This window comes from Rhincodon typus, chromosome 16 (assembly GCF_021869965.1).
Source record: "Rhincodon typus isolate 14 chromosome 16, sRhiTyp1.1, whole genome shotgun sequence".
NCBI lineage: Eukaryota > Metazoa > Chordata > Chondrichthyes > Orectolobiformes > Rhincodontidae > Rhincodon > Rhincodon typus.
Window position 1 is genome coordinate 10915623 of NC_063347.1, and position 26102 is coordinate 10941724.

Consider the following 26102-nt stretch of genomic DNA (forward strand, 5'->3'; position numbering starts at 1 on the left):
CATAGTGGGCCAAAGGGCCTGTTACTGGGCTGTACTGTTCTATATTTTATGATAAGCAGGATGTCATAAGGAATGGTGCATGGGTAATGCAGCGAATTTGGGAAGAAAGCACAGGAAAACCTGCTAGACTCAAGGACAGATACCCTCCATGAAACTTGCCAAAGTTAAGAATAGCCACTCAGCTGATTTCAGGAAAGTTTCAGCCCAATGTTTATTCAGAACATGTAACCTGCACCTGATTCCTATTTTATAAGTTGGAACCATCTCGGATATCTTGGGTCGATTCACTTCCACCTTACCTTCTTAATAATTAAAGTCTAGACTACTGATACTATGTGGGGAAAGATGTCCATACAATATCTTCGGCAGAAGATAAGCTCAATTTTGATTGAATAGTACTCAATAGCTGGTTATATTACAACTACGTGATTGTCCCTTCTGGCTCAACCAAAGAGTAAATTCACATTACAGTTACTAAAATATTCTTATGCAGTATTGGTGACACACACAGAATTTTAAGAACTCTATAAAAGCTTTGGTTAGCTCCTTTCAAGTATAGTCCTTTATATCCTGATGGGTGGAGCAGATTTCATGACTTCAGTTAACCCTTTCAGATCCTAACTGTCTCAAACTACATCTTGTTAAGATAAGAGCCTCTTCTTGTTCAGACTCACTACTGGTTATTCCTCAACCACTGGAAACTAAATAGGCCCTTAGCCCCAGACAAAGAAAGGGGAACAGTGATGAGTGTTCTACCTATAAATATTACAAGGCTCACCCCATTTCAAACTGCTATAGCTACAAGGAAGAACAACAGGTTCAAACCACGAGTCATGTTGGCACTCAGTTCAGAGGCAAATGAACAGTGGAAGGTGGGGGGGTGGTTGGGGGACTCACTCCTTACGGGGATGAAGGAACAGAACAGTGGTTTTATCGTTTTAGAATAAATCCCTGACTAAGGTTCTATCTCAGGCCTGTTTTTAGCATGCAGTGCCGTGAGGTTTGACACCACTGGGAAGTGCAACGAGGTCAAAGGTCAGCCCTCTGGCACTTTTGGCCAGGTGTCGTAGATGAATGTCTGAGCAAAGGGACAACACTGGGTAAATGGAAACTTGAGCAGAAAGAAACAGCACATTATTGCACATTAGCACCCCCATCCCTCCCAAGTAAATACTGTGTGATGAACAGTTACCGCAATTCATATTGCCTTTCAATAACCCCTATTCTGTACATGGGGAGGAAGAAAATAGTCTGTTCTCTGTCTTAAAAGAAAGGTTGTTCAGTCTATGACAAGGCTCTGTATGACAATCTATTCCCATTAAATCTTTCTGCTGAAGTAATTAATTGCTGTTCAGTCCCGCTGCTGATTTATTCCAATACCCCAGACAGCCTCGTTGCCCTCATTCCCCCTTCTGCCCGCTGGTACCTGCTCTGGTGGGAAATTGTGCAGGAGCTGCCGGATATTGTTGCTGTACTGTGTCTGCCAATGTCTTCGGGCCCAGGCCACGCAGTCAGCCCAGCACTTGGGTTTGTCGGCATCCAGACTCTTGTAAACACCTTCCAGGATTTCGAAAGCTTGACCTTCCTGTAGCGTCATTGTATGATCAATAAAAGAAGGGTCCCTGTTTAATGTAGAGAGAAGTCAATTATCATGAGAGTTCAGACTTCAGTTAAGAAACAAGAAATAAGAAACTTATGCCGTAGTGTCAAATTGAGGGCAGACAGTTGGATGTGAAGGGAAACAGTGATTTTCTTTTAAGCTGAATTGCCAAAATAAGGAGTGTTGCATTCTTTACCTTTACATTTGACAGTGAAATACTGCAAATTAATTCAAGTTTTATCATTTACAATTGTATAAATAGCAAAAATGGTGAGAAATCTTCTGAGGTGGCCCTAATGTTCATACTTCCAATGATCTAGTCTCCACAATTCTCTGGGGTACAGAATTCCAGGCATTTCCTACCTGCTGGGAGAACAAATTCCTTTGCATCTCAGTTTTAAATGGTTGTCCCTTTACTCCAGAACTACATGCCCTGGTTTGAGATTCACTCTCTCGTGGAAACATCTTATCAACATACACCTTATCAAGTCCCCTCAAAATCTTGTGTTGCAATAAGATCACCCCTCATTCTTCTAAACTCCAATTCATAAAGGCCCAGCCTGCTTAGCTGTTCCTGACATAAGTCAACCCCTTCATCCCAAGAGACTCTGTCTTCTGTGTATTAACCAATCCTCAATCCATGCTTATACATTACCCTCAGTAACATAAGCAACACTATTACTCTTGTGCAATAAACTTTTATGTGGCACCAGGATATCTAAATATATTTCATCTACCAGTTCCCTGTTATCAACTTTGCTCATGTCCTCAAAGAACTCTAGCAAATTTGTCAAACATGACTTCCCCTTCACGAAACCATGTTCACGTTAAGCTTTTCTAAATGTCCTGCTATTTCTTCCCGAATAAGGGCATAAAACATTGCAAGACACGTCATAGCAGTGTTAACAAACACAGTTTGATACCATGCTGCATTGCACAGGTAACCAAAATCTTGCATAAAGCGGTCAGTTTGGAGGAGGGTCTTAAATGAGGTGAGAAAACATTAGAGAACAGATGAGGCTTAGGGAGGGATTTTAGAGTGCGGGGTCTAGTTTGCTGAAGGCTGCAGCTTCCAAGATTAGATTGACTTGCTCTTTGCAGCAATTTAGCAGTGGCCTACCATCCAAAAGGCCACTTATTTCAATGCAGCTGGATCGATCTTGCCCAGATCTATGATACAACTAAAGAGGAAGCTTGTGTGAGTTTGCTTCCAACAAGATGTTTTACCTGACTAAGAAATTCTTATGTTATTTCCCATAATATAAGAAATTGGGAGTGGGTATCATGGTATTGAAGAATCAAACAGACACTTATTATGACCAACTATTCTGTACAAATGTTATATTCCTCATGCGCATAAGTGTCTGGGATAATACCAAGCTATTGGTTACAACAGGGCAGCATAGAGTCATAGAGTTAAAACAGCACGGAAACAGACTTTTCAGTCCAAGTTGTCCACATCAACCAGATATCCTAGACTGATCCAGTCTCATTTGCCAGAGTTGGCCCATATCCCTCTAAACTCTTCCTATTCATATACCCATCATTTTAAATGATGTAATTGTACCCACCTCTACCACTTCCTCTGGCAGCTCGTTCCATACACGTACCACCCTCTGAGTGAAAGTCGCCCCTCAGGTCCCTTTTAAAATTTTCCCCTTTCACTTTAAACCTACGCCCTCTAGTTTTGCACTCCCCTACCCCAGGGAAAAAGACCTTGGCTGTTCACCCTATCCATGCCCCTCATGATTTTATAAACCTCTGTAAGGTCACCCCTCAGCCTCCGATGCTCCAGCGAAAAAAGCCCCAGCCTATTCAGCGTCTCCCTATGCCCCAACCCCTCAATCCTGGCGACATCCTTGTCAATCTTTTTTGAACCCTTTCAAGTTTAACAGCGTCTTTCCTATAGTAGGGAGACCAGAATTCAATGTAGTATTCTAAAAGTGGCCTTACCAATGTCCTGTACAGCCATAACATGACGTGTTTACAGTAGAGCACCATGCTCAAGAGGCCAGAGTTAAGATGGAAATGGAGATTTTTATACACAGGCAATGCTATAACAGCGATTATGTCACGTGCCTTTTAAAACTATGCTGACATCGTGACTGTGAGACATTACAATAACAGGGGTCACATATAAAATTGCTTTTGAGTCACATTGCTAAATCATAAACTTGGTTCCCAATCTTTGTCTGGTGTTTCTTGTAAATCTTGACCAAGCTATCTGCCTCCTGTGCTTAATTTTAGTTCGCTCCTCTTGATCAGTCCTTCATTTGATTGTTGTTTCCCTCCTGATTCAGTCATTTCTTTTCTGAACAAGGAATGAATTTGTCAGATTTAGGTAACAGTGGAAAAGCAAGAGACAGGGGAAGATTTTAGAAAGTGAATACCAGAGATAAGGGCTTAGACAGTGCTGGTAATTGTGTGTTGAAGGTAAAGCAAAGACTTTTATTTATACTAGCACTTTTACAATCACTGGAAGGCTCAAAATGGAATTACAGCCAACAAAGTACTTTTGGAAGTGTATCACTGTTGCTGTGCATGAAATATTGCAGGCAATTTGAACTAAGCCAATTTCCACAAACAACAGCAATAATTGAGTCCCTGTAGTGCAGAAAGAAGCCATTCAGCCCATCAAGTCTGCACCAACCCTCCAAAGAGCATCCCAACCAGACCCAGTGCCCCCTCTCTATCTCCATACTTACCATGCCAATCCACCTAACCTGCACATCTTTGAACTATGGGAAGAAACTGGAGTACTTGGAGGAAACCCACACAGACACAGGGACAATGTGTAAACTCCACTCAAACAGTTACCCAAGGCTGGAATCAGACCCAATCCCTGGTACTGTGAGGCAGCAATGCTGCCCACTGAGCCACTGTGCTGCCCCACTCTAGATTCTGTGATCTTTTTTGTGTAATGGTGACTGAAAGGTAAGTGAGGAGAACTCCCTTTCTCTCTTCAAAATGGATCGTATACATGTCCCTGTGCAGACAATGGGCTTGGTTTAATGTCTCCTTTGAAAAGTGTATCACCTCCCAGAGCAGCACTTCCTCTCTCCTGAACTGCAAGTATTAGCCTTGAGGTTTTGTGCTCTAGACTTGGAGTCAGACTTCAGCACGTCACCACATGTGATTCAGAGCCAGAAGGAGCTGCCAAGTGACTCACTGCTGAGATGCAAGTAATTCAGGGGGATATTCAAGAGGCTGAATTGGAGGAACATGGTGCTGCTGAGTAGTTAACAGAGATAGGCCAGGGAGGCTTTTGAACTAAAGTATATTAAATAGACAGCTGCAGAATAATAACAGCAAATACAGGACCCAAGGCTAGAGAGTCGAGAAACATCAAACATCCCTGCACAAAGCCTGGAATTTGAGAGTTGAATGAAAATGCAAGTTTTGGCAGCTCACGATGGTGCTGGAGAATGACATTATTCAGTGGAGTATGTTAACTGAATCCAAATGACACAGCTGAAGGATGAAAGGGGTCAGATATAAATCTTTGCAGCTTGTAGTTTTAACATGCTTATTTTCATGTTGCTATGTGAAAAAATGGGTGAAGATAGAGAACAAGTAAAAAACGGAGAGATTGAAAAATAGCACATAATAAGTTACAGGTTAAATAATTCTCTGTGTATATCCTGTGCATTGAATTTTTGGGCTTTTTAACAATTCATTCACAGGATGAGGGCATCGCTTGCTGGGCAGCATTTATTGCCCATCCCTAATTTCCCAAAGGGCAGTTAAGAATCAACCACATTGCTGTCGGTCTGGAGTCACATGTAGGCCAGACCAGTAAGGATGGCAGTTTCCTTTCCCAAAGGCCGTTAGTGAACCAGATGGGTTTTTCCTGACAATCAACAATGGATTCATAGTCATCATTTGGCTCTTAAATTCAGATTTTTTAAAAATTAAATTCAAGTTCTACCAACAATTATGGTAGGATTTGAACCTAGGTTTTCAGGATATTATCTGGGTCTGTAGTTTAACAGTCTAGTGATAATACCGCTAGGCCATCGCTTCCCCTTTTTCAGTCTTTTAAGATGAGGTGGTTGACTGGTGATCTCATAAAGGTTATTATGAGGGACAGACGGAAAAGTGAAGTGAGATCATAACCAGCTCAGCCATGATCTTGACAAATGGTGGAGCGGGCTCGTGGGCTTCCTACTGTTGCTAAGTCCTACAATCAAGAAGGCAGCTAATCACCACCTTCTCAAGGGCAACTAGGAACGTGCAACAAATGCTGGCCCAGCCAGTGACACCTAGAACCCATAAATGAATTAAAAAATAAATATACCATCTCAAAGGGATAGAAAAAAATCAACCGAGCATAACACTGGAAACTACAGGATTGGAACTCAAGAACACTGGTTCAAATTAGACAGGGGCGTTTTTAGGACATTCTTCCTTAGACTTATGGAATAAGCTTCCAGATAGAGTAGTGGGGCAAACTCTCATGGAATAATCTCTATACGGTTTGGATTGACTGCATGTGGATGGATATAATATCCACAATCATCATGTTTTGGTCAGAATGTGTACAGGGGGTCTGCAGCTTAGAGGATATGGAGTGCAACAGTGCACTGGTGAAGTTAATAGCTGTCATCTTGACCCAGCTTCAGAACCAGGAACTCCCCTCCATCTAATCGCACAGTATGCTTCCATACAATTGGAGGGAACTACCTCTGTTTTGAAAACAATGGGCAAGTTCATGCTGAATCCCTTTTGCCACAGTGTAACAGGCAAGGGGGCAAAGGAAGAACCATTCAAAGCACTACCATGCAAGAACGTGAGAATGGGAAAGATAGAAAGCAAGGATTACGTTGCACCATTGACAATTGCAGGAAATCACAAAGTGCTTTACAACTGAAGTTCTTTGCGAAGTGTAGTGACTGTTGTAATGAGGTGGCTACACACAGCAATATCCCACAAACATAATGACTCATAGAGTCACACAGCACAAAAACAGACCCCACCCCAGGTCTAACCAGTTCTCTCCGCCCATAATCTCAAACTAAACAGGTCCCACCTGCTTGTGCCTGGCCCATATCTCTCCAAAACTTTCCTATTCACGTACTTATCCAAATGTCTTTTAAACATTGTAACTGTACCGGTATCCACCACTTCCCCTGGAAGTTCATTCCACACACGAACCACTGTGTAAAAAAATTAGCCCTCGTGCCTTTTTTAAATTCTTTCTCCTATCTTCTTAAAAATACTCTCTCTAGTTTTGAACTCCCCCACCTGCTATTCACCCTGTCAATGCCCCTCATGATTTTATAAACCTCTATAAGGTCACCCCTCAAACTCCTATGCTCCAGTGAAAAAAGTCCCAGCCTATTCAGCCTTCTGTTATAACTCAAAACTTCCAGTCCTGACCGCATCCTGATAAATCTTTTCTGAACCCTCTCCAGTTTAGTTGTATCCTTCCCATAACAGGGCGACCAGAACTGCACACTGTACTCCATAAGAAAGGAACAAAAACAGAAGTTGCTGGAAAAGCTCAGCAGGTCTGACAGCATCTGTGAAGAAAAAAATCAGAGTTAACGTTTCGTGTCCAGTGACCCTTCCTCAGAACGTTCTGAGGAAGGAACAGACCTTCAGAACAGAGGAAGGGTCACCGGACCCGAAACATTAACTGATTTTTTCTTCACAGATGCTGTCAGGCCTGCTGAGCTTTGCCAGCAACTTCTGTTTTTGTTCCTGATTGACAGCATCCGCAGTTCTTTCGGTTTTTATCTCCTAAAAAAGATGCTTGATAGATAAATATTGACCGCAGCACAAAGAAAAGGGAGCTGCAACTCATACACTTAGGTAAACCAACAGATGCTCTCCTATACATATAAAACAGTTCAGAATTTTTGTGTTCACTCATGAAGCATGGTTATTACTGGCTGGGCCAACATTTATTGCCCACTTCTAATTGCCATTGAGAAGGTAGTGGTGAGCTGCCGTTTTGAACCACTGCAGTCCATGGAATATTAAATATTTGAAAGGTGTAAAATCCCTCCTGTTTATAGCTTGATAAAGGTGCACTTCTCTGAGAATGTTTTCCCATTTCACTCACTATGTGTAGTAACACAATTCACAAGGGTGCCTTAACACTGCTTGTTGCCCTCTGTCACTGCCAAGGAGGCGATAAATTCTATGTGACACACTCCAGGCTAGTTTCTCAGTCTGGGGGCCACTCATTCTGCAAACGCAAGTGGCCAGTTTGGTGCGTTCACTGTCTTGAAATAACTTCCTCAACCCCATTTCTCACAGTCTGGTTCCCCAAACATCAGGTTGTTTGCTCCGTCACGAGTTCAAGTCTCCACTGCATCAGTTTGTGAATCTGGATTTGGCATTTAAAAGAAGCTGGAAGCAAGTAACTGTAGGGGTAGGTTAATCACAAAACCATCAGGAAAAGGCTAACTGGATTACTTATTGAAGGAAACATGTTGTCTTTAGGCAGACTGACCACAGTAAGATTCCAGTCCCACAATGACCTTAACTGAACTTCTCAGGGAAAATCGGGAACAGCAATAAATGAAGCCCTTTCAAGCCACATCGACTTGCCGAGAATTAACGTATTTTTAAAGAACTGACAGGGCCTTGGCTTTATTGACAGACAGAAACCAAGACAGGGATGTTTTTGATGCTCAACTGTCCTCCAAATTGAGCTAGCAAATCACTTCAGCTGTCAGCCCAGTCGGTACTACTTTTGTCTCCGAGTCAGAGGATCGTGGGTTCAAGTCCCACTCCAGGATTTCAGTATGGAAATGAAGGCTGGGGCACTCCAATGCAGAAGTGAGGAAGTGCTGCATTGCAAGGTGGTGCCACCTTTCAGGTTAGACTTTAAACAACCCGTTCTCACAAGTGGATGTAAAGGATCCGGGGGCAGTGTTTTGGAAAAGGCCAGGGGGAATGGCTCCTTATTCCCTGGCTAGTATTTATCCCTCCATCAACATTGCAAACTGCCTGATCATTATCACATTGCTATATGTGGGAGCGTTGTGTGTGTAAATTAGTTGTCTGTTTCCAGCCTTTGGCATTGACTTTAAAAGTACATCATCGGCTATAAAGTGCCTTCTGACGTCCTGGAGTCATGAAAGCCCCTGTTTTAATGTTGGTCTGCTGTTACCCTCACTTATTTGCAACCAGGGATTGATAATAAATAGAGGCTTTCGCAGCCTTTGAACAAATTAAGAAGAAAGCATGTTTTATGAAGGAGACACTAACTTTTGCAATGCTGTATTAAAAACCCATCTACGAGCATCCATCGACCTCTTGCCACAGTACTCAAATAAATGCTGGGGATTAAATACACAGTCCTGTTCTTAGGCTTGTCCTTTTTCTTGTATCACATCTCTGAATGCTAGGATTAAGGCGGAAAGCTCAACTGATTAGAAACATTGTGTTATATCGTGCACCCCACCCCTACAGCCCCAAAACACCCACCTACCCCACGTCCAGAGCCCACTGGGGAAAGGCTTGGCAGACTCAACTGTGTGAACTCATTTCACAACTTCGCAGAACAGAGCTGCCTCTCTGCAGCTGTGAAGACGGCACTGAGTGAAATACTCGAAATGAGTTGCAGATGTGCAGAAAAAGAGGGAACCTTTAGTGGCTCGAAACTAAACATCTTGTTTCCAACCACTTGGTTCTGTACATCTCCCTCAAGCTACAGCAAGAGGGAAAATCTGAGCGGATTTGGCCTAAAGTGATCAGCTAAAGATCTGCCTTGAAGGTGTTTGCTGTTTAACTGTTGAATCACTTGTGCTGTGATTTGCTCCTGTGTGATTTAGTTCGGGCTGCCTGTTCTCAGCCAGGCTTTGATACAAAGGAGCTGTGCTGTACGTGGGTGGAAAATGAGGCAGGTCGGCAAGAAAATGGCATCATTCTGCTGTGCCACTCAGCGTGTGTTACAGGTTTCATATTCTCTTTCGTGGGAGGTGGTGGAGGGTTGTTTTCCAGACTGCAGCCCTGTGACCTTCGGTGTTCCCCAGGGTTCAGTACTGGGTCCACTTTTGTTTGTCATTTATACAAATGATTTGGATAAGGATATAGGAGGCATGGTTAGTAAGTTTATGGATGACGCCATGATTGGTGGTACAGTGGTCAATGAAGAAGGTTATTTAAGATTACAAAGAGATCTTCATCAATTGGGTAAATGGGCTGAGGACTGGCAGATGGAGTTTAATTGGGATAAATGCAAGGTGTTGCATTTTGGTAAAAGAAACAAGGGCAGGACTTATACCATTAAGTGTAGGGCCTTGGGTAGTGTTGTAGAAAGAGACCTAGGGGCTTAGGTACATAATTCTTTGAAATTTGTGTCACAGGTAGACAGGGTGGTGAAGAAGGCATTTAGCACACTTGCCTTCAGTGCTCAGACCTTTCAGTATAGGAGTTGGAACATCATACTGAGGTTGTACAGGAAGCATCTTCTGCAGTGCTGCGTGCAGTTCTGGTCTCCCTGTTATAGGTAGGATATTACTACATGAGAGAGGGTGCAGAGAATATTTACCAGGATGTTGCTGGGAACAGAGGGTTTGAGTTAAAAAAGTAGGCTAGATTGGCTGAGACTTTGTTCACTGGAACTTATGAGGTTGAGGGGTGACCTTATGGAGGTTTCTAAAATCATGAGGGGCATAGATAAGCTAAATAGTAAAGGACCCTTCCCTAGGGTGGGGCAGTTCAAAACTAGGGGCCATATTTTTAAGGTGAGAGGAGAAAGGTTTAAAAAGGACAACAGCAGCAACATTTTTCACACTGAGTGGTTCGTGCGTGGAATGAACTGCCAGAGGAAGTGGTGGATGCAGGTACAGTTACAATATTTAAAAGATATTTGGATAAGTGCCTGAATAGGAAAGTTTTGGAGGGATACGGGCCAAATGCAGACTGGTGAGACTAGTTTAGTTTGGGAACATAGTCAGCGTGGACTAGTTGGACCGAAGAGACTGGTTCCATGCTGTATGACTCTATGAACAGAATCCACCGTATGGATGAGGTCAAACACACGCACACTCACTCATTCAGTTGGAATGGGGTCAATTGCACAGGGTTTGATCCCTGTTCAGGCTGGGCTGGATTTGGGATCTGCATCCTTGCCATTCCCTTCCAAGCTGCCTTTGGACAGACACTCAAGAAGAGGAGTGTATCTACCAGGTCTGGGCTAGCGTCAATCATTTGAGGTTATCAGGGAGGAATCTTCCACTATCAGTCCTGGGTTCTTCCTTCTGGTTTGTTTTGCCTCTCTGAAGAGATTACATGGCTAGGATTGGGGTGGGATGAGGTGGGGGGATGGCGATGAGTGTGAGGTATGGTGGGAAGAGTTGATTAGCCATGATGGTCCCACCATCAGTTGGTATGGGTTTGACTTGAAGGGTCAGTTGTATCTTTCCCCTTCAGCATTTTCCTATGTTCATAAGAAACTGTGTTCAGGCGGGTGGGGGGTGGAGAGGTGGCAAAGGGCCTATGGCTTTGTTTTATAATGTTTCTGTTCATTCAGTGACTTTCTCACGTCACCTTATGGCCCATCTCCCCGTCAACGGGGCGGGTTAATGAGCGGATGGAATAATTGCTATTGCAGGAACCATGTATCATGGAACTACTCGTGAACAATGATTGACTAACAACTGCAGGGTAGACTCTGTGCAGTGATTACAGTCAGCCAGCTGTGAGTGAGTGTCTCCTGGGAGGTATCATTGGAAGGTGAGGTAACACTGACCTTACAGTTGTGTCCTAAGACCCAGCTTGAGACTATTAAAGGTGAGAGAGGGCAAGAGTTGCATTCATATTTCAAACCTGGCTGAGGACCAGAAAGCTTCTAGGAAATTAGAAAAATAAGAACAAGGCAATAGCAGGGTCCGTCCTCGATCAATATTGATTTTGAGTAGACCTGATGCTTCTTCTTCCAGGATTGAGGCAAGGTTTAATCTTTAATGTTTTTTATGACGTGTCAGGACAATCCTGGAAGGGTTGGCACCTCTGCATCACAGCAGCTATTACTCCCAAATTTATTCCTGTCGCACAAACAAGTGCCTGGAGCGAGTTGGTTTTCTTTCAAAGGTACTTCACCGTCATCTATCCCCAATATAGAACATAGAACAGTACAGCATAGGAACGGCCCATGATGTTGCACCTTCTGCCTGCCCTTGGTCCATGTCCCTCCATTCCTTGTTCATGTGCTTATCTAAAAGCCCCTTAAATGCCTCTATCATATCTGCCTCCACCACCACCTCTGGCAGCACATTCCAGACTCTATCTGTTTAAAAAACTTGCCCCTCACATCTCCTTTGAACTTTTCCTTTCTCACCTTAAATGCAAGCCCCTTCGTGTTAAACATGTCAACTCTGGAAAAAAGATTCTGACTGTCACCCCTGTCTGTGCATCTCATAATTTTAAAGACTTATATCAAGTCTCCCCTCAGCCTCCGCCTCTCCAGAGAAAACAAGCCTTTCCTTACAGCTCATACCCTCTAATCCAGGCAGCATCCTGGTAAACCTCTTCTCCACCCTCTCCAAAGCTTCCACATTCTTCCTGTAATGAGGTGACCGGAATTGAACGCAGTGCTCTAAGTGAGGCCTAACCAAAATCTTATAAAGCTGCTACATAACATCCTGACTCCTGTACTCAATTCCCCGACCAATAAAGGTAATTCCTCTATACGCCTTCTTTACCACCGTATCTACTTGCGTGGGCATTTTCAAGGAGCTATGGACTTGAACCACAAGTTCTCTCTGTACATGATTATGGGATCTTACAGTGTGTAAATTGGTAACTGTGTTTCATTTGGTACAAATGACAGCACATTATAAGTATGTCATTGGCTGAATAGCCTTGAACTTGTGAAAGACATTAGCACAAGTTTTTACTTTTCTTCCACATACTGTGTCACACGCTGCATTGCGTGCTGGTTCCAAACACTTTAGGAATATATTTTATGGGGAAGGGTTTGACTTGGTGGAATAGGCGGGTGAGCCTGTAATCAACTGTTTGCCCGTGGAAGAGTTTAACCATATGATCAGATGACAGAGACAAAACATAAGTAACGCAGCCGAGATGGGGAGAAGGAAAATGCATGTAAATCCAAAGTATAGAATTAACAGCTGTTTGACAGTTAGTGTTTGTTGAAGTTCTGCCCACTTAACTTATTGCCAAGGGATGAGATAAACAATTCTTTCAGTAAACTGTTGGGTTGAAACTATTACCTTTTTAAGAAACTTTCCGAGCTCAAATTCAGAGAGAAAATAAACTGCAGACTCGGTCCTGTGCAGACTCAAGGCCATGCCATAAATCGGGAACAAAGATAACTTTATTACAGTAAGAATAGCAAAGGAAAGCCAAACAACCTTGACTTGTATTTACTTTATAAAGTTCCTGCCTGGAGGGCTCGGTGTATTTGACAGCTCTAGATGGGGGAGGCTATACGCTTGACTTCCCTCCCCCACGCGCAACCCCACCGCCCCCACCCCCCCACCCCAACTCTCTCACCTGCCTCCCACTTCCCCCTCCCTCCTCTATCTTCACCACCACAGCTGCCCCACTCCTCTCCCCATGCCCTGGGTGCTTTTGCTCCACCTCCTGATCATCAGCATGGTCATATTTGCTCAGAGAAATCCCCTGTTATTTGGGCTTTCGTTCAGTCAGAGTTTGGGAAAGGGAAAGTTCCACGTGGAACTGTAACCTGATGAGGTTAGTTTGCTGCAAGCGCTGAAAACACTCTTTATTCCATGGGTTCTGCCTCGTTGCGGAGACACAAATCAAATTCAATTGAACCCGGTGAGCGCTTTCATTAGGTGTTCTCCTACTGGTTTTCGCCAACGATGAGTCTTGCAAAGATAGACCCAGATAAACCCGGGAACAAAATGGACAAAAAAATCAAGATACTTACTCTAAATACTTGTTGACATTTTCTGCTGGCTGTTTGAACAATCCTTCAAATTCATCACGGGCCCACTGTTGGCAAAAACATCCAATATTTTAATGCCCAATTACTGAATGAAAATAGTTACCCACCAACACCAACCACTTTCCCAGCTCAGTAGCCAGTTCTTGTGCCGCAATAGGTAGCATCCTTGTACCTAAGCTAGTTGCTGTAGGTTTGAATCTCACTCCAGGGCTTGGTAGGCAAACGAGATGTGTCTAATGACCAGACCTGTGAATTCTTCCAACACAGATTTATGGCAGGCGGTATGACCCAGAGAGATTCCCAGTCAGCCCCATGATGGAGAGAAAGTTGGACCCTGGTAGCTCAGTGGGCAGAAATATCGCCAGATTTATCACTGACTCATTGCAGAGTGGACAATCCAGATTCAATTCCCAGTCTCAGCTAGGATCTTTGACAGACCATAGTGGTCACAGAAGAAGGAGAAGGATTTGAGGGGTGCAGGTAATAAAATGAGTCAGTCCCTTTCTAACAACTGGTTTCTGCTTATCTAGCTCCACTTGAAGGTAGACTGGAGAGGCAACTTTATACTCCGTACAGTGAAATGCCCTGGCCACTGCCACTGAATAGGTCTATGCAAGGGGCATGCAATTGTAATCCCAGCAGGAGTCAGAACTCTCAGGGAAAAGGGAGGGTGGGAAACTTAAAAGTAACAAAAGCTACTGGCATATTTTTCAAGTTAGCACAGGAGCTCATCGTGATTTATGTAAGCAGTTAGGTTCATTTCTAAAGGCGTAGAATTGAAATGTGGGGAATATTTGACCCCTTCAAGGTTATAGAATCCCTACAGGATCTTTTTAACAGAATCCCTACAGTGTGGAAACCAGGCCATTCGGCTCAACATGTCCACCATGACCCCCTGAAGAGCATCCCACCCAGCCCCATCCCCCCTACCCTATCCCTGCATTTCCCAAGGCTAACACGCCTGGACACCATAGGGCAATTTAGTATGGCCAATTCACCTAACCTACACATCACTATTGTCCTTTAGGGAAGGAAACTGCGTTCCTTACCTGGTCTGGCCTACATGTGACTCCAGACCCACAGCAATGTGATTGACTCTTAACTGCTCTCTGGGCAATTAGGGATGGGCAATAAATGCTGCCTAGCCAGCGATGCCCTCATCCCATGAATGATTAAAGAAAAAAAATAATCTTTGTACTGTCAGAGAAAACCAGAGCACTTGGAAGAAACCCATGCAGACACAGGGAGAATGTGCAAACTCCACACAGACAGTTGCAAGAGGGTGGAATTGAACCTGTGTCCCTAGTGCTATGAGGCAACAGTGCTAACAACTGTGCCACCATGCCACCCAGGTTTGGTCTGTTCAACATGTACAGAACCTTGTTAGGATGCAGCTAGAGAATGGTGAACCGTTTCAGTTTCCACATTATAAAAACCTGATCATAAATTATATGAATGGGACCCAAAATACAACGTTACTTCAATTTATTTAATGTGCATAGAAAGGATAGTCGGTGTCAATGAAGCACCATGGATGACCATTTGGGAAATACACGATTGATGGCGCCTGTCACACCGATGATATCATGGTGTTGCTCAGCACAAAGTGCAGAGACAGGTTAACCCCACATGACCTCAGTTCAGTCTCCATTCTAAGGGCCGTTGTATAAGGAAGACCTACGTTCCAGTGAACATAGGGGAATGGAAAGTTGGGAGGAAGAAGTCTAGGCCAAAGTGGTCCCCATCACCTCCCAATGCTCACATGCTGAATGCAAAGCTCAAAGCCAAGAAAATCACAAAATGGCATGAAAAATATGTGAAGCTGCCAAAATAGGGAATCAGAATCATTGCAGTGTCCTATGTACACTACATTAGTGCAAGGAGGTTGCTGAACTGGTTTCCCTTATCTCTACTGAGGGGGAACAAAAAGCAAGGAACGGAAGAGAAAGGTGGAAAAACAAAGGCAGAAAAGACAGAGATGGAGAAACACAGAGAAAGACAAAAAGAGAGTGAGACTGATGGTCAGAGAGAGAGAGGTACTGAAGGGGAAAGAACAAAGAAAATTACAGCACAGGAACAGGCCCTTCAGTTCTCCAAGCCTGCACCAACATGCTGCCCGTCACAACTAAAACCCCCTACCCTTCCGGGGACTGTATCCCTCTATTCCCATTCTATTCATGTATTTGTCAAGACATCTTTTAAAAGTCACTATCGTATCTGCTTCCACTACCTCCCCTGGCAGTGAGTTCCAGGCACCCACTGCGCTCTGTGTAAAAAACTTGCCTCGTACATCATCTTTAGAGGAAAGAGGCAGAAAAGAGAGGGAGAGAGACTGACAAGGAGCATTTATATTGTAAATTAATGACATTCAAAGTAAAGATGGAATTTTTTTTATCACATGAAGCTTTCTTCAGGCTCAGGTGATTTCAAGGACCAATGCCCTTTGTGGAGGAGGATACCCCAAACTACATATTAGCCAATAAGGTATGTTTTGAAGATTAATCACTGTTGTAAAGTAGCCATGCAACATGGCGGCTCATTTCCACACAGCAAGCACCCACAAACAGCAATGAAATAATTGACCAGACTGTCTGTTTTCTGATCGAGTTTGATGTTGGTGAGGCCTCTGGGATCTACTTTGCATCTTTTGCATGCATTGGAGAGGGCCGATGGGGCCTTGGTTACCATCTCATCCAAAAGATGGCATGGCTGATGGTGCAGCAAGCCCCTCAGTACTGCAATGAAATGCCAAACTAATGAATGAGTCAAGAACATAAAAGCCTGAGAAAATATGCTCACTCGCCCAAACATTAATTACATGCAAAGCAAGAAATGCAATAAAACCAGCTTATAAATTCCATTTGAAAACCATCGTATATATTGTAGAGGATGTTAGTTCCCATTTGTTTAAATTAGACTGATCTGGGCCCTGGACATTTGACACACACCAAGCTCTGCACATAAACACAGACTTCCCGTCAACAGCCAAGAGGCAGTCTTGACAGAGGCAGCATACATTAGGGAGTACTTTCAAATAATATATGTTTCACATTGAACCTTATCCTGCATTATTCTTGTAATGTTTACAAGGCACAACAGCTTTAAGGATAGTTTCCTCCAGAGACTAATTAACTCCATAGATACCAGTTATGATGTGGAATTTGTGGTCATAATAAAGGAGTTACAAATGTAATGAGTGAGGCCAATTTTCTTGATAACAAGGTCTCTATTGCTTTAATTACCAAAGAGCTTGTTCTTGCTGCTCTGTACTGCATTATTCCAGGAAATTTTGTCACTTCTATCCTCATTGTTTTATACTCACATTTTAGTTCTTGTTGTGGAATCTGACATCTGGCAACTGTGTCCTTAAACTAACACTAGCTGGGGCACAAGGGGCTGTAAGTAACTGTATGGGTATTGTTTAGTCTTGGAAATTAATTCTGCTTTCAGTCTAGCTTCTGTTTCAAAGATTGGTAATTTCTGATTTCAGAATAGTCGTAACACTGGGTCGCAATTTCCAATTCAAATACTGAGAATAAACGTAACCAAACGAATACAACTTCACCTTGCGCAACTTTTCACTTTTGAAGAATTGCCCAAAATTTTATATTTCAACAGAAAAAGCCAAAATTGACACAAGAAATGATACGTATCGCAAAATAATAAACTGCGCAGGGCTCAAAGCAGTAGCAGTGGCATCGGCTTTAAACAGCCGGGCAGCCTCTGCGGTAGGCCCGAATTGATTTTCCCGGTGTATCGGCAGGAGCAGCAGTTTCTTCGGTGGCAGCGTGGTAGGCGTGGTGTGAGGACTCCTGGCATGGACTGTGTGGGGACAGCATGGCAAAGATGAGGAGATTGAGCCGTTGTAGGAAGTGCAGTCCCAGTGTGGCTAAGCACTTTTGAAAAACTGTAATGTTTCATTTTTAGCTTTATTTCGTTATTTTTCTGCTTAATACTAAGAATTACTGTAACATTTAACTTTTAAACTTTGTTCTTTCTGTACCTAGGTACCTACGATGGCACTTAGCATGGCGACATTTTACACTTTTCACTGTACACCTGCACTTTTGTGTACATATGACAATAAAACCTAAATCTAAAAATCTCAATCTGCATTGGAACTTATTCTTCTGTTTTGACTGTTGCTAAATTTGTGTTCTGCTAATTGGACTTGACCTCAGATCGGTTGAGTTGAATTTTTACCCTTCCCAAGAAGATATAAAAGTTTAATTTTTATGGAAGAATATACAATTACGATTGGCATCTAATTTTCATCATGAGTTTTGACTGAGACAAGTTTGCTGTTTGATGAACAAAGGTCAATGAGTCTTCCCCAGCATCTACTCCGGTCCAACTTACTGTCCACAGCGTTCAATTATCAACAAGTAAATGTACTTTCCCACCAACTCAGGCTCTTATGGTGTATTAAGGACAAGCATTTAGCTTCTCCACAGTGAAAGGCTTCCCAAGTTGAGAAGCAGCGGATGGTCAGCCTCTCTTCGCCACAATGGTGCTTCGATTCAAAGGGCAGCTGTTCCATAATGCGAGCATTTGTGATGAGTCTTGCACGCATCTGTTTCACCTCAAGCTAGCTTTTCAACTCAGTTTGACTGCCATCCCGACGATACTCCAGAACTGTACTCAAAATCTACATACTTATAGAACAGGCTGTATATCTGTCATAAAACCCGAAAGAACTGTGAATGCTATAAATCAGGAACACATAACAAAGTTGCTGGAAAAGCCCAGCAGAGGCAGCATCTGTGAAGGAAAAAACATAGTTAATGTTTTGAGTCCGGTGACCCTTCATCAGAACGGATCTGTCATCTGGGCTTCAGGGGCGTGTGTTCTGGATATTTTTGTGCCTTATGATGAACTCTTGTCCGTGAACCACAAGGTTCATGGATGCAAGTCCCATTCCAGGGCCCAGATTACTTTACTTATGAGGTGTATAAAACCTGGGTCAGCGTTTATTGCCCATAAGGTTTTGGAGTAGATTTGTAGCTCGAGTTGTAGGTGTTGAGGTTGGTTGGTTTCTTGTTTCGCAGACGTTTTGTTACCATGCTGGGTAACATCCTCAGTGCAGCCTCCGATGAAGCGTTGGTGTGTTTATTGCACATTTCTATTTGTCCTGGAGAAGGTGGTGGTGAGCTGCCTACTTGAAATGCTGGAGTCCTTGAGATGCAGGAACACCTACAATGCTGTTAGGAAGGGAGTTCCAGGATTTTGACCCAGTGATACTGAAAGAATGGCAATACATTTCCTAGTCAGGATGGTGAGTGGCTTGGAACGGGAACTTGCAAGTGGTGGCAACTCAATGCATCCACTGCCCTTACTTCTAGATGGTAGACATTGTGGGTATGAAAGCAGAGAACCCTGAGTGACTTACTGCAGTGCATCTTGCTGATAGTACACACTATATTGCTCATTTTGCCCCAAAATGAAACTTGACACCAACAAGGTATCCAAGGGGTGGTATGGTGGCTCAGTAGTTAGCATTGCTGCCTCACAATGCCAGGGACCCGGCTTTGATTCCAGCCTCGGGTGACTGTCGGTGTGGAGTTTGCGCATTCTCCCCATGTCTATGCAGGTCTCCTCCAGCAGCTCTGGTTTCCTCCCACAGCCCAGAGATGTGCAGGTCAGGCAGATTGGCCATGCTAAATTGCCCATAGTGTCCAGGGCTGTGCTGGCTAGGTGGGTTAGTTATGGGAAATGAAGGGTTACAGGGATGAGGTGGGTTTGGGTGGGGATGCTATTCGGAGGGTCAGTGTGGACTCAATGGTTTGAATCGACACAGTGTGGAGCTGGAGGAACACAGCAGGTCAGGCAATGGAGGGGTAGGAAAGTCAACATTTCAGGTCAGGACCCTTCTCAGAGCTCAACCCAAAATGTCAATTTTCCTGCTCCTCTGACGCAGCTTGACCTGCTGTGTTCCTCCAGCTCCACACTGTGTTGACTCTGATTCCAACATCTGCAGTTCTTGGGATCTTCAATGGGTTGAATGGCCTGTTTCCACACTGTGGGGATTCTACAAACTGTCCTGTGTTTGAAGGGATTGCCCCCTTATGTTGGCCATTTTTCTGCCTCGTTTAAGAGATACCCGCTATCCTTTGTATCGAAGAACAGCCTGTGGAAGACACCTAGGACTCCCTCTTGTAAACTGTGTACTGTGGCTATCAGTCACGGTGGGGAATAATGGCTATCAACACTGCAACCACTAGCCCCCCCCAACCCCCAAACTAATCCCATGTGATTGACGTGGCCTGTATTTTATTTCATAAGAGTGGGTGACCCTGCAGTCAAATGCAAAAAGTAGCAGCCAATCTGGGAATGAAAGGGTTAACTCCCATGTCTGGAGGAAAAACATACTCAAAAGAAAAGGCTATTAAGTCGAGAAATATCATTCAGAGTGCATTGTTGGTCTGTAGCCAGCATTTGTTCTCGGGACACCACGTGTCTGTTGGACCCTAATGAGGAAATTTAGGAGCGATTAGGTCTAATGGGTGCCATTAAGGAGGAGACAAAAGGAGGACTGGGCAGTCTCATTGGCTAATGGACAAGCCGTGAGCCAGTCCATTTATAAAACACAACAGTGCAAATATATCTTTCCATTGCAGAAATCTCAATGGAATATTCTGCTGAAAAAGTGTGACATCGTAAGCGAGACAGAGGTGCCAGCTCTTCGGGTTGGATTCGAGTGCAGCCGGGGAGACAGGAAATGAAATCAGACAATAACATATAGTGTACTGTGCCTGAGAACAAGCTCTGAAATCAGCCAAGGTCAAGCCAGATCTTAATGCAATTCAGAATCAAATATCACCCCCTCCGACTCCGCGCACCCCCTCAAACTGAAAGAGCCCTGTTGCTGTTTAAAAGTTAACAGGAAGAACAACTTTTAAGTAGCTCATGGCAATGAGCTTCATAAAATTATAGAATCAGACAATAAGAAGAGGCCATTCTGCCCATTGAGTCTGTACCATCATCTATATGCAGATGTACTGCCGGCACCTTGTGAAGGGATGAGAGGCTCACAATTAGCATGACAATTAATGCTGGATCTGTAAAGAAAAATCCCTCTCTTTCGATCATGTTTTGTTTTCTGTGAGAAATTGTCTTTTTGAAACAGGGGCCAGGATTGTTGCCGTATGAGGGAATGAAGGCAGAGTGGCTCGTAGTTTTCTGTTGATGCTCTCTTCCTTGGCATCATCCCAGTCCAAAAGTGGTCCAACATTCTGGGTTCATACGCGATGGAGCTTAGAAAGATGAGGGGGGAGTCTGATCAAAACTTACAGAATAGATTGGGCGTGGTGAAGATGTTTTCATTAGTTGGAGAGAGCACAGCCAGAGGATGTGTAATCAGTGGAATTCATTACTGAGCAGGCTGCTGAGGCCAAGTCATTTAAGACAGAGATAGATAGTTTATTGATTAGTGAGGGGATCGAGGGTTACGGTGAGAAAGCAGGAGAATGGGTTTGAGAAGTTATCCCTAGCCAAGATCCAGTACAGTTACAACACTGGTATCTACCTGACAAAGTAGAAAATTGCCCTGGAATGTCCTGTACATAAAAACACAGAACAAACCCAGCTAATTACCTGAGTTCTGGGGAAAGGTCACTTGACCCGAATGTCAACTCTGATTTCTCTCCACAGATGCTGCCAGACCTGCTGAGCTTTCCCAGCAACTTCTGTTTTTGTTCCAGGTAATTACCGCCCCATCTGTCTACTCTTGATCATCAATAAAATGATGGAAGGTGCCATTCACTGTTCTATCAAGCAACACCTGCTCAGCAATAACCTGCCCAGGTCACCGGACCTGAAACGTTGACTCTGTTTTCTCATTCAAAGATGCTGCCAGACCTGCTGAGCTTTTCCAGCAACTTTGTTTTTGTATCTGCCCAGTGAAGCCCAGTTTGGGCTCCACCAGGGCCACTCAGCATCTGAATTCATGACAGCTTTGGTTCAAACATGGACAAAAGAGCTCAATTCCAGAGGCGAGGTGGGAGTGATAGCCCTTGGCATCAAAAGATGCATTCAGCCAAGTGTGGCATCAAGGAGTCCTGGCAAAATTGGAATCAATGGGTATTGGGGGCAAACTCTCTGGTGGTTAGAGCCATACCTGGCATACAGGAAGACGGTTGTGGTTGTAGGAGGTCAGTCATATCAGCTCCAGGACATCTCTGCAGGAATTCCTCAGGTAGTATCTTAGGCCCAACCATCTTCAGCTTTTTCAATGACTTTCCCTCCATCATAAGATCAGAAATGGGGATGTTCACCGATGATTGCACAATGTTCAGCACCATTCATGACTCCTCAGATATTGAGGCAGTCCGTTTTCAAATGCAACAAGATCTGGACAATATCCAGTCTTGGGCTGACAGTGACAAGTAACATTCACGCCAGACAAATGTCAGGTAATGTCCTTTTCCAATCTAACCAGCAGCTCTTGACATTGAAAGGTGTTACTATCTCTTGAACCCTCATTACTGGGGTAGAAGGGAGCTGTTCTGGCGAGATGGGCTTCACTTGAACAGTGCTGAGACCAGTGTCCTGGAGAATTGAATACCTAGGGCTATAGAGAGAGCTTTAAACTAATTGGAGGGTGTGATGCAGGGGTGGGAAGAGGAATTTGGAGAGGGGAAATGTAGCCTTACAAAGAAAAAGGATATGGAACAATGCAGTGCAGCTGTTTGCCTAATGTAACCCAGAGTGGGACAGGAAGGGAAATAATCAGTTATTAGGGTCAAAAGGGGAAATATTGGTAAAAAGGCAAAGTTATTAGCATTTATTTAAAAGCATGTTGTACTTGTAATAACATAAAAATGTATTTTTGGGGCAAATAGGTATGAAGATATTGCCATTATAGAGACATGGAGATCAAAGCTATGAACTAATGGTCAAGTTGCTGCCTTTATCAACGATAAAGCCAGTTGTAGTGCCTGTTTGAAGTCCAGTTGGGCTTCAGCTAGTAGGAGTACTTTAGCATGGCTACCACATTAATCGCACATACGAAATGGTCTCTCAGCATCTCATTATGGGTTAAACCAAAGTCACATGCTTCTGCTAGATATCTTAACCTAGTCAAAAAGCCCAATTCGGATTCCCCTGGCTCTCGAATTGCCAAATAAAACCAATAGGCACCTCAGAATTAGAGGAGGCTTTAGGTCGTAATATTCCTTAACTAAATCTGTCAACACTTGAAAGGTTTTAGTATCTGAAGCTTCAGGGCAAATTCTGATCCTAATAACCAAAAAAGCTGCGGGTTCACAAGCTGTCAGGAGAATTTCATCTGTCCTGATGTAATTTGCCCAGAAAAATTAATGCATTCTTTCCACATATTGGGTCCAGTCTTCGATGGCACAATTGAATGAGTCAACCTTTCCAAATAACAGCATGATGCTAGCAATGCCTACCCCAACTCAAAGACAAGCAAATTTGTTGCGAGCAAATTTCTTCAGGAGCATATGCCACTCTCATCACCACTGAACTAACTCCACAGAGGCCGGTATTCCATCATCGAGTCACCCTTTATTTACATGTGGAGAGTCCTTGACACAGAGCTAGCTCTCAGAGTGAGCAGGATGTCTGACACTCCTGTTGTTATCCGTCAGCCAGGGCTCCCTGGTTGGACCAGAATAACAGCCCTAGTCAGGGAACTCACTTGGCTGACCTCGTAACAATCACTACAGACAATTTCCTACGACAATATACTATTGCTCCAATCAGGGATTTGAATCTGGTGATTTGTAATGAGGCAGATTTAGTAAGTGATGTCAGAGTAAAACATCCCCTTAGAAAATGGGGATCATAAAAGGGTAGAGTTTAGCATTCAGATTGATCAGGAGCAAGTTGGATCAGAAACAACTGTGTTAAACTTGAATAAGCATAATTATAAAGCAATAAGGACAGACCTGGTTGGAATGGATTAGGAAAGGGGTTTAGCAGCAAAGGTAGTTGAGCAACAATGGCAGAAGTTTAATGGCTCATAACAAAGATTTATCCCAGTGAGAAAGTAGGATTCTAGGAAGGGGATAAGCCAATCATGTTTAAGTGGGAAGGTTAAGGATAGCACAGCATCAACATTAATAAAAACACATACAATGTGGCAAAGATTAGTGGTAAGCCACATGAGTGGGAGCATATTAACCAATAAAAACACAGCCAATGAAATAATAAAGAAGGAGAAAAATAAACTTCAATGTAAACTTGTAGGTTATATCAAGACAGACAGGAAGAGTTTCTTTAAAAATATAGAAAGAAAGAAGCCAAAGCGAACATAGAGCCCTTGAAGACTGAAGCTGGGGAAATAATAATAAGGGACTGGGAAAAGGCAGAGGAGTTTAATATAGAGTCCAAATAGTCAAAATAATCAAAGGGTAAAAAGGGGAGAGGAAATATACACAATAACTAGAGAAAAATGTGGTGGGAAAACTAATGGGGTTAAAACCAAAACGTCCCCTGGACCTGATAGAGTGTATCCTTGGATATTAAAGGAAATCGCCATGGAGACATTGGATTTTTTTTCTCTTTGTTCACTCGTGGGATGAGGGCATCACTGGCTAGGCAGCATTTATTGCCCATCCCTAATTGTCCAGAGGGCGGTCAAGAGTCAACCACATTCCTGTGGGTCTGGAGTCACATGTAGGCCAGACCAGGTAAGGACGGCAGTTTCCGTCCCTGAAGGACATGAGTGAACCAGATGGGTTTTTCCCAACAATTGACAATGGTTCATGGTCATCATCAGACTCTAATTCCAGATACTTATTGAATTCAAATTCCACCATCTGCCATGGCAGGATTCAAACCCAGGTCCCCAGAACATTATCCGGGTCTCTGGATTAACAGTCCAGCAATAATACCACTAGGCCATCGCCTCCCTTACTGATAGTAATCTTCCACGATTCCTCAGATTAGACTCACAGCCATAGAGTCAAATAGCACGAAAACTGGCCCTTCGGTCCAACTAGTCCATGCCGACAATAATCCTAAACTAAATTAATTCCACCTGCCTGCACTTGGTCCATATCTTATTCTTATTCATGTACTTATCTAAATGTCTTTTAAATGTTGTAACTGTACCCACATCCGCCACTTCCTCTGGAAGTTCATTCTACACACTGACTATTCCCCTGTAAAAAAATTGCCCCATGTCATCTTTAAATCTTTCTCCTCTCACTTTAAAAATATGTCCCCATTTGTGAAATCCTCTGCCCTGGGGAAAAGACACCTGTGATTCATCTTAAATCACCTCTCAACCTCCTACGCTCCAGTGAAAAAAGTCCCAGCCTATCCAGCCTCTCCTTATAACTCAAACCTTCCATTCCTGGCAACATCCTGGTAAATCTCTTCTGAACTCTTTCCAACTTAATGCTATCCTTCCTATAACAGGACGACCAGATCTGGACACAGTTTTCCAGAAGAGGCCTCACTAATGCCCTGTACAACCTCAACATAAAGTCCCAACTCCTATACTCAAAGGTCTGAGCAATGAAGACAAGCGGGCTAAATGCCTTCTTAACCACGCTATCAATATGTGACGCAAACTTAAAAGAATTGAATCCCTGGGTCTTTCTGTTCTACAGCACTACCCTAGGTCCTTTTTTCTTGTATAAGTCTTGCCCTTGATTTTCTGAAGAAGGGTCCAGACCCGAAACTTCAGCCTTCCTGCTCCTCAGGTGCTGCTTGGCCTGCTGTGTTCATCCAGCTCTACACCTTGTTATCTCTAAGTCTTGCCCTTGTTTGTTTTACCAAAGTGCAATATCTCCTCACAATTATCCAAGTTAAATTCCATCTGCCACTCTTCAGCCCATTGACCTGGATTGATTCTGCAAAAGTACTGGAGAATTGGAATTGGAAAAATGAAAATTGAAAACTGCTAACGTGGCGTCCATATTCAAAAAGGAGACAGAAAATGGATAACTATGGGCCAGATATCTTAACATCTCTTGTTGTGAAAATAAAAGATGTAATAGCAGAGCATTTAGACATACATAAAATGATCAAGCAGCGTTATCATGAATTCATGAAGAGGAAATCATGTCTGACAAAGTTATTAGAATTCTTTGAGGAGGTAGCATGCCGGATAAATAAAGGGGAAGCAGTGGATAAAATAGATTTGGATTTCCATAAAGCATTTGATAAAGTACTGCACATTAGGCTACTTAACAAGATGAGAGCCCATGGTGCTAGAGGCAGTCTGTCAGCATGGCAGTTGGTAAACAGCACCTCATTTTCCCCTTAGGATCCCTACGCCTCAATAATTGAGGTTGAGTTCAACAATTTTAGGGCTTGAGGCACTTTCAAATGTAGTTATCCCAACTCCCACACACCAGGCCTTGTTATCACATGGTCTACTATTACACACCACCATCGTTAACCACTTATTGTCCACTAATAGCTATCCATTCTCCCAGGCACTCCTTTGTCTGGCCATCTCTCCCTCTCTCTCTTTGGGCTCTATCTTTATCTATTGTTTACTTCTTACCCCCTCCCCTCCCCCACCCTATCTTCTGTAACAAAAACCTAACTAACTAAAAAAGCAGAAGTTGCTGGAAAAGCTCAGCAGGTCTGGCAGCATCTGTGAAGAAAAATATCAGAGTTAACGTTTCGGGT

General features: G+C 43.4%; 1 protein-coding gene across 1 annotated transcript in view; it reads right to left on the reverse strand.

Annotated features, from left to right (window-relative positions):
- The window catches only part of uba1 (ubiquitin-like modifier activating enzyme 1), a 272418-nt gene that overhangs the window by 176410 nt on the left and 69906 nt on the right, over nt 1-26102 (reverse strand). The window contains exons 14-15 of the mRNA XM_048606255.1: nt 13476-13540; nt 1427-1622 (exon numbers count right to left, since the gene is read on the reverse strand). Coding sequence (XP_048462212.1) covers nt 1427-1622; nt 13476-13540 — 261 coding nt within the window. The remainder of the gene's footprint in view (nt 1-1426; nt 1623-13475; nt 13541-26102) is intronic.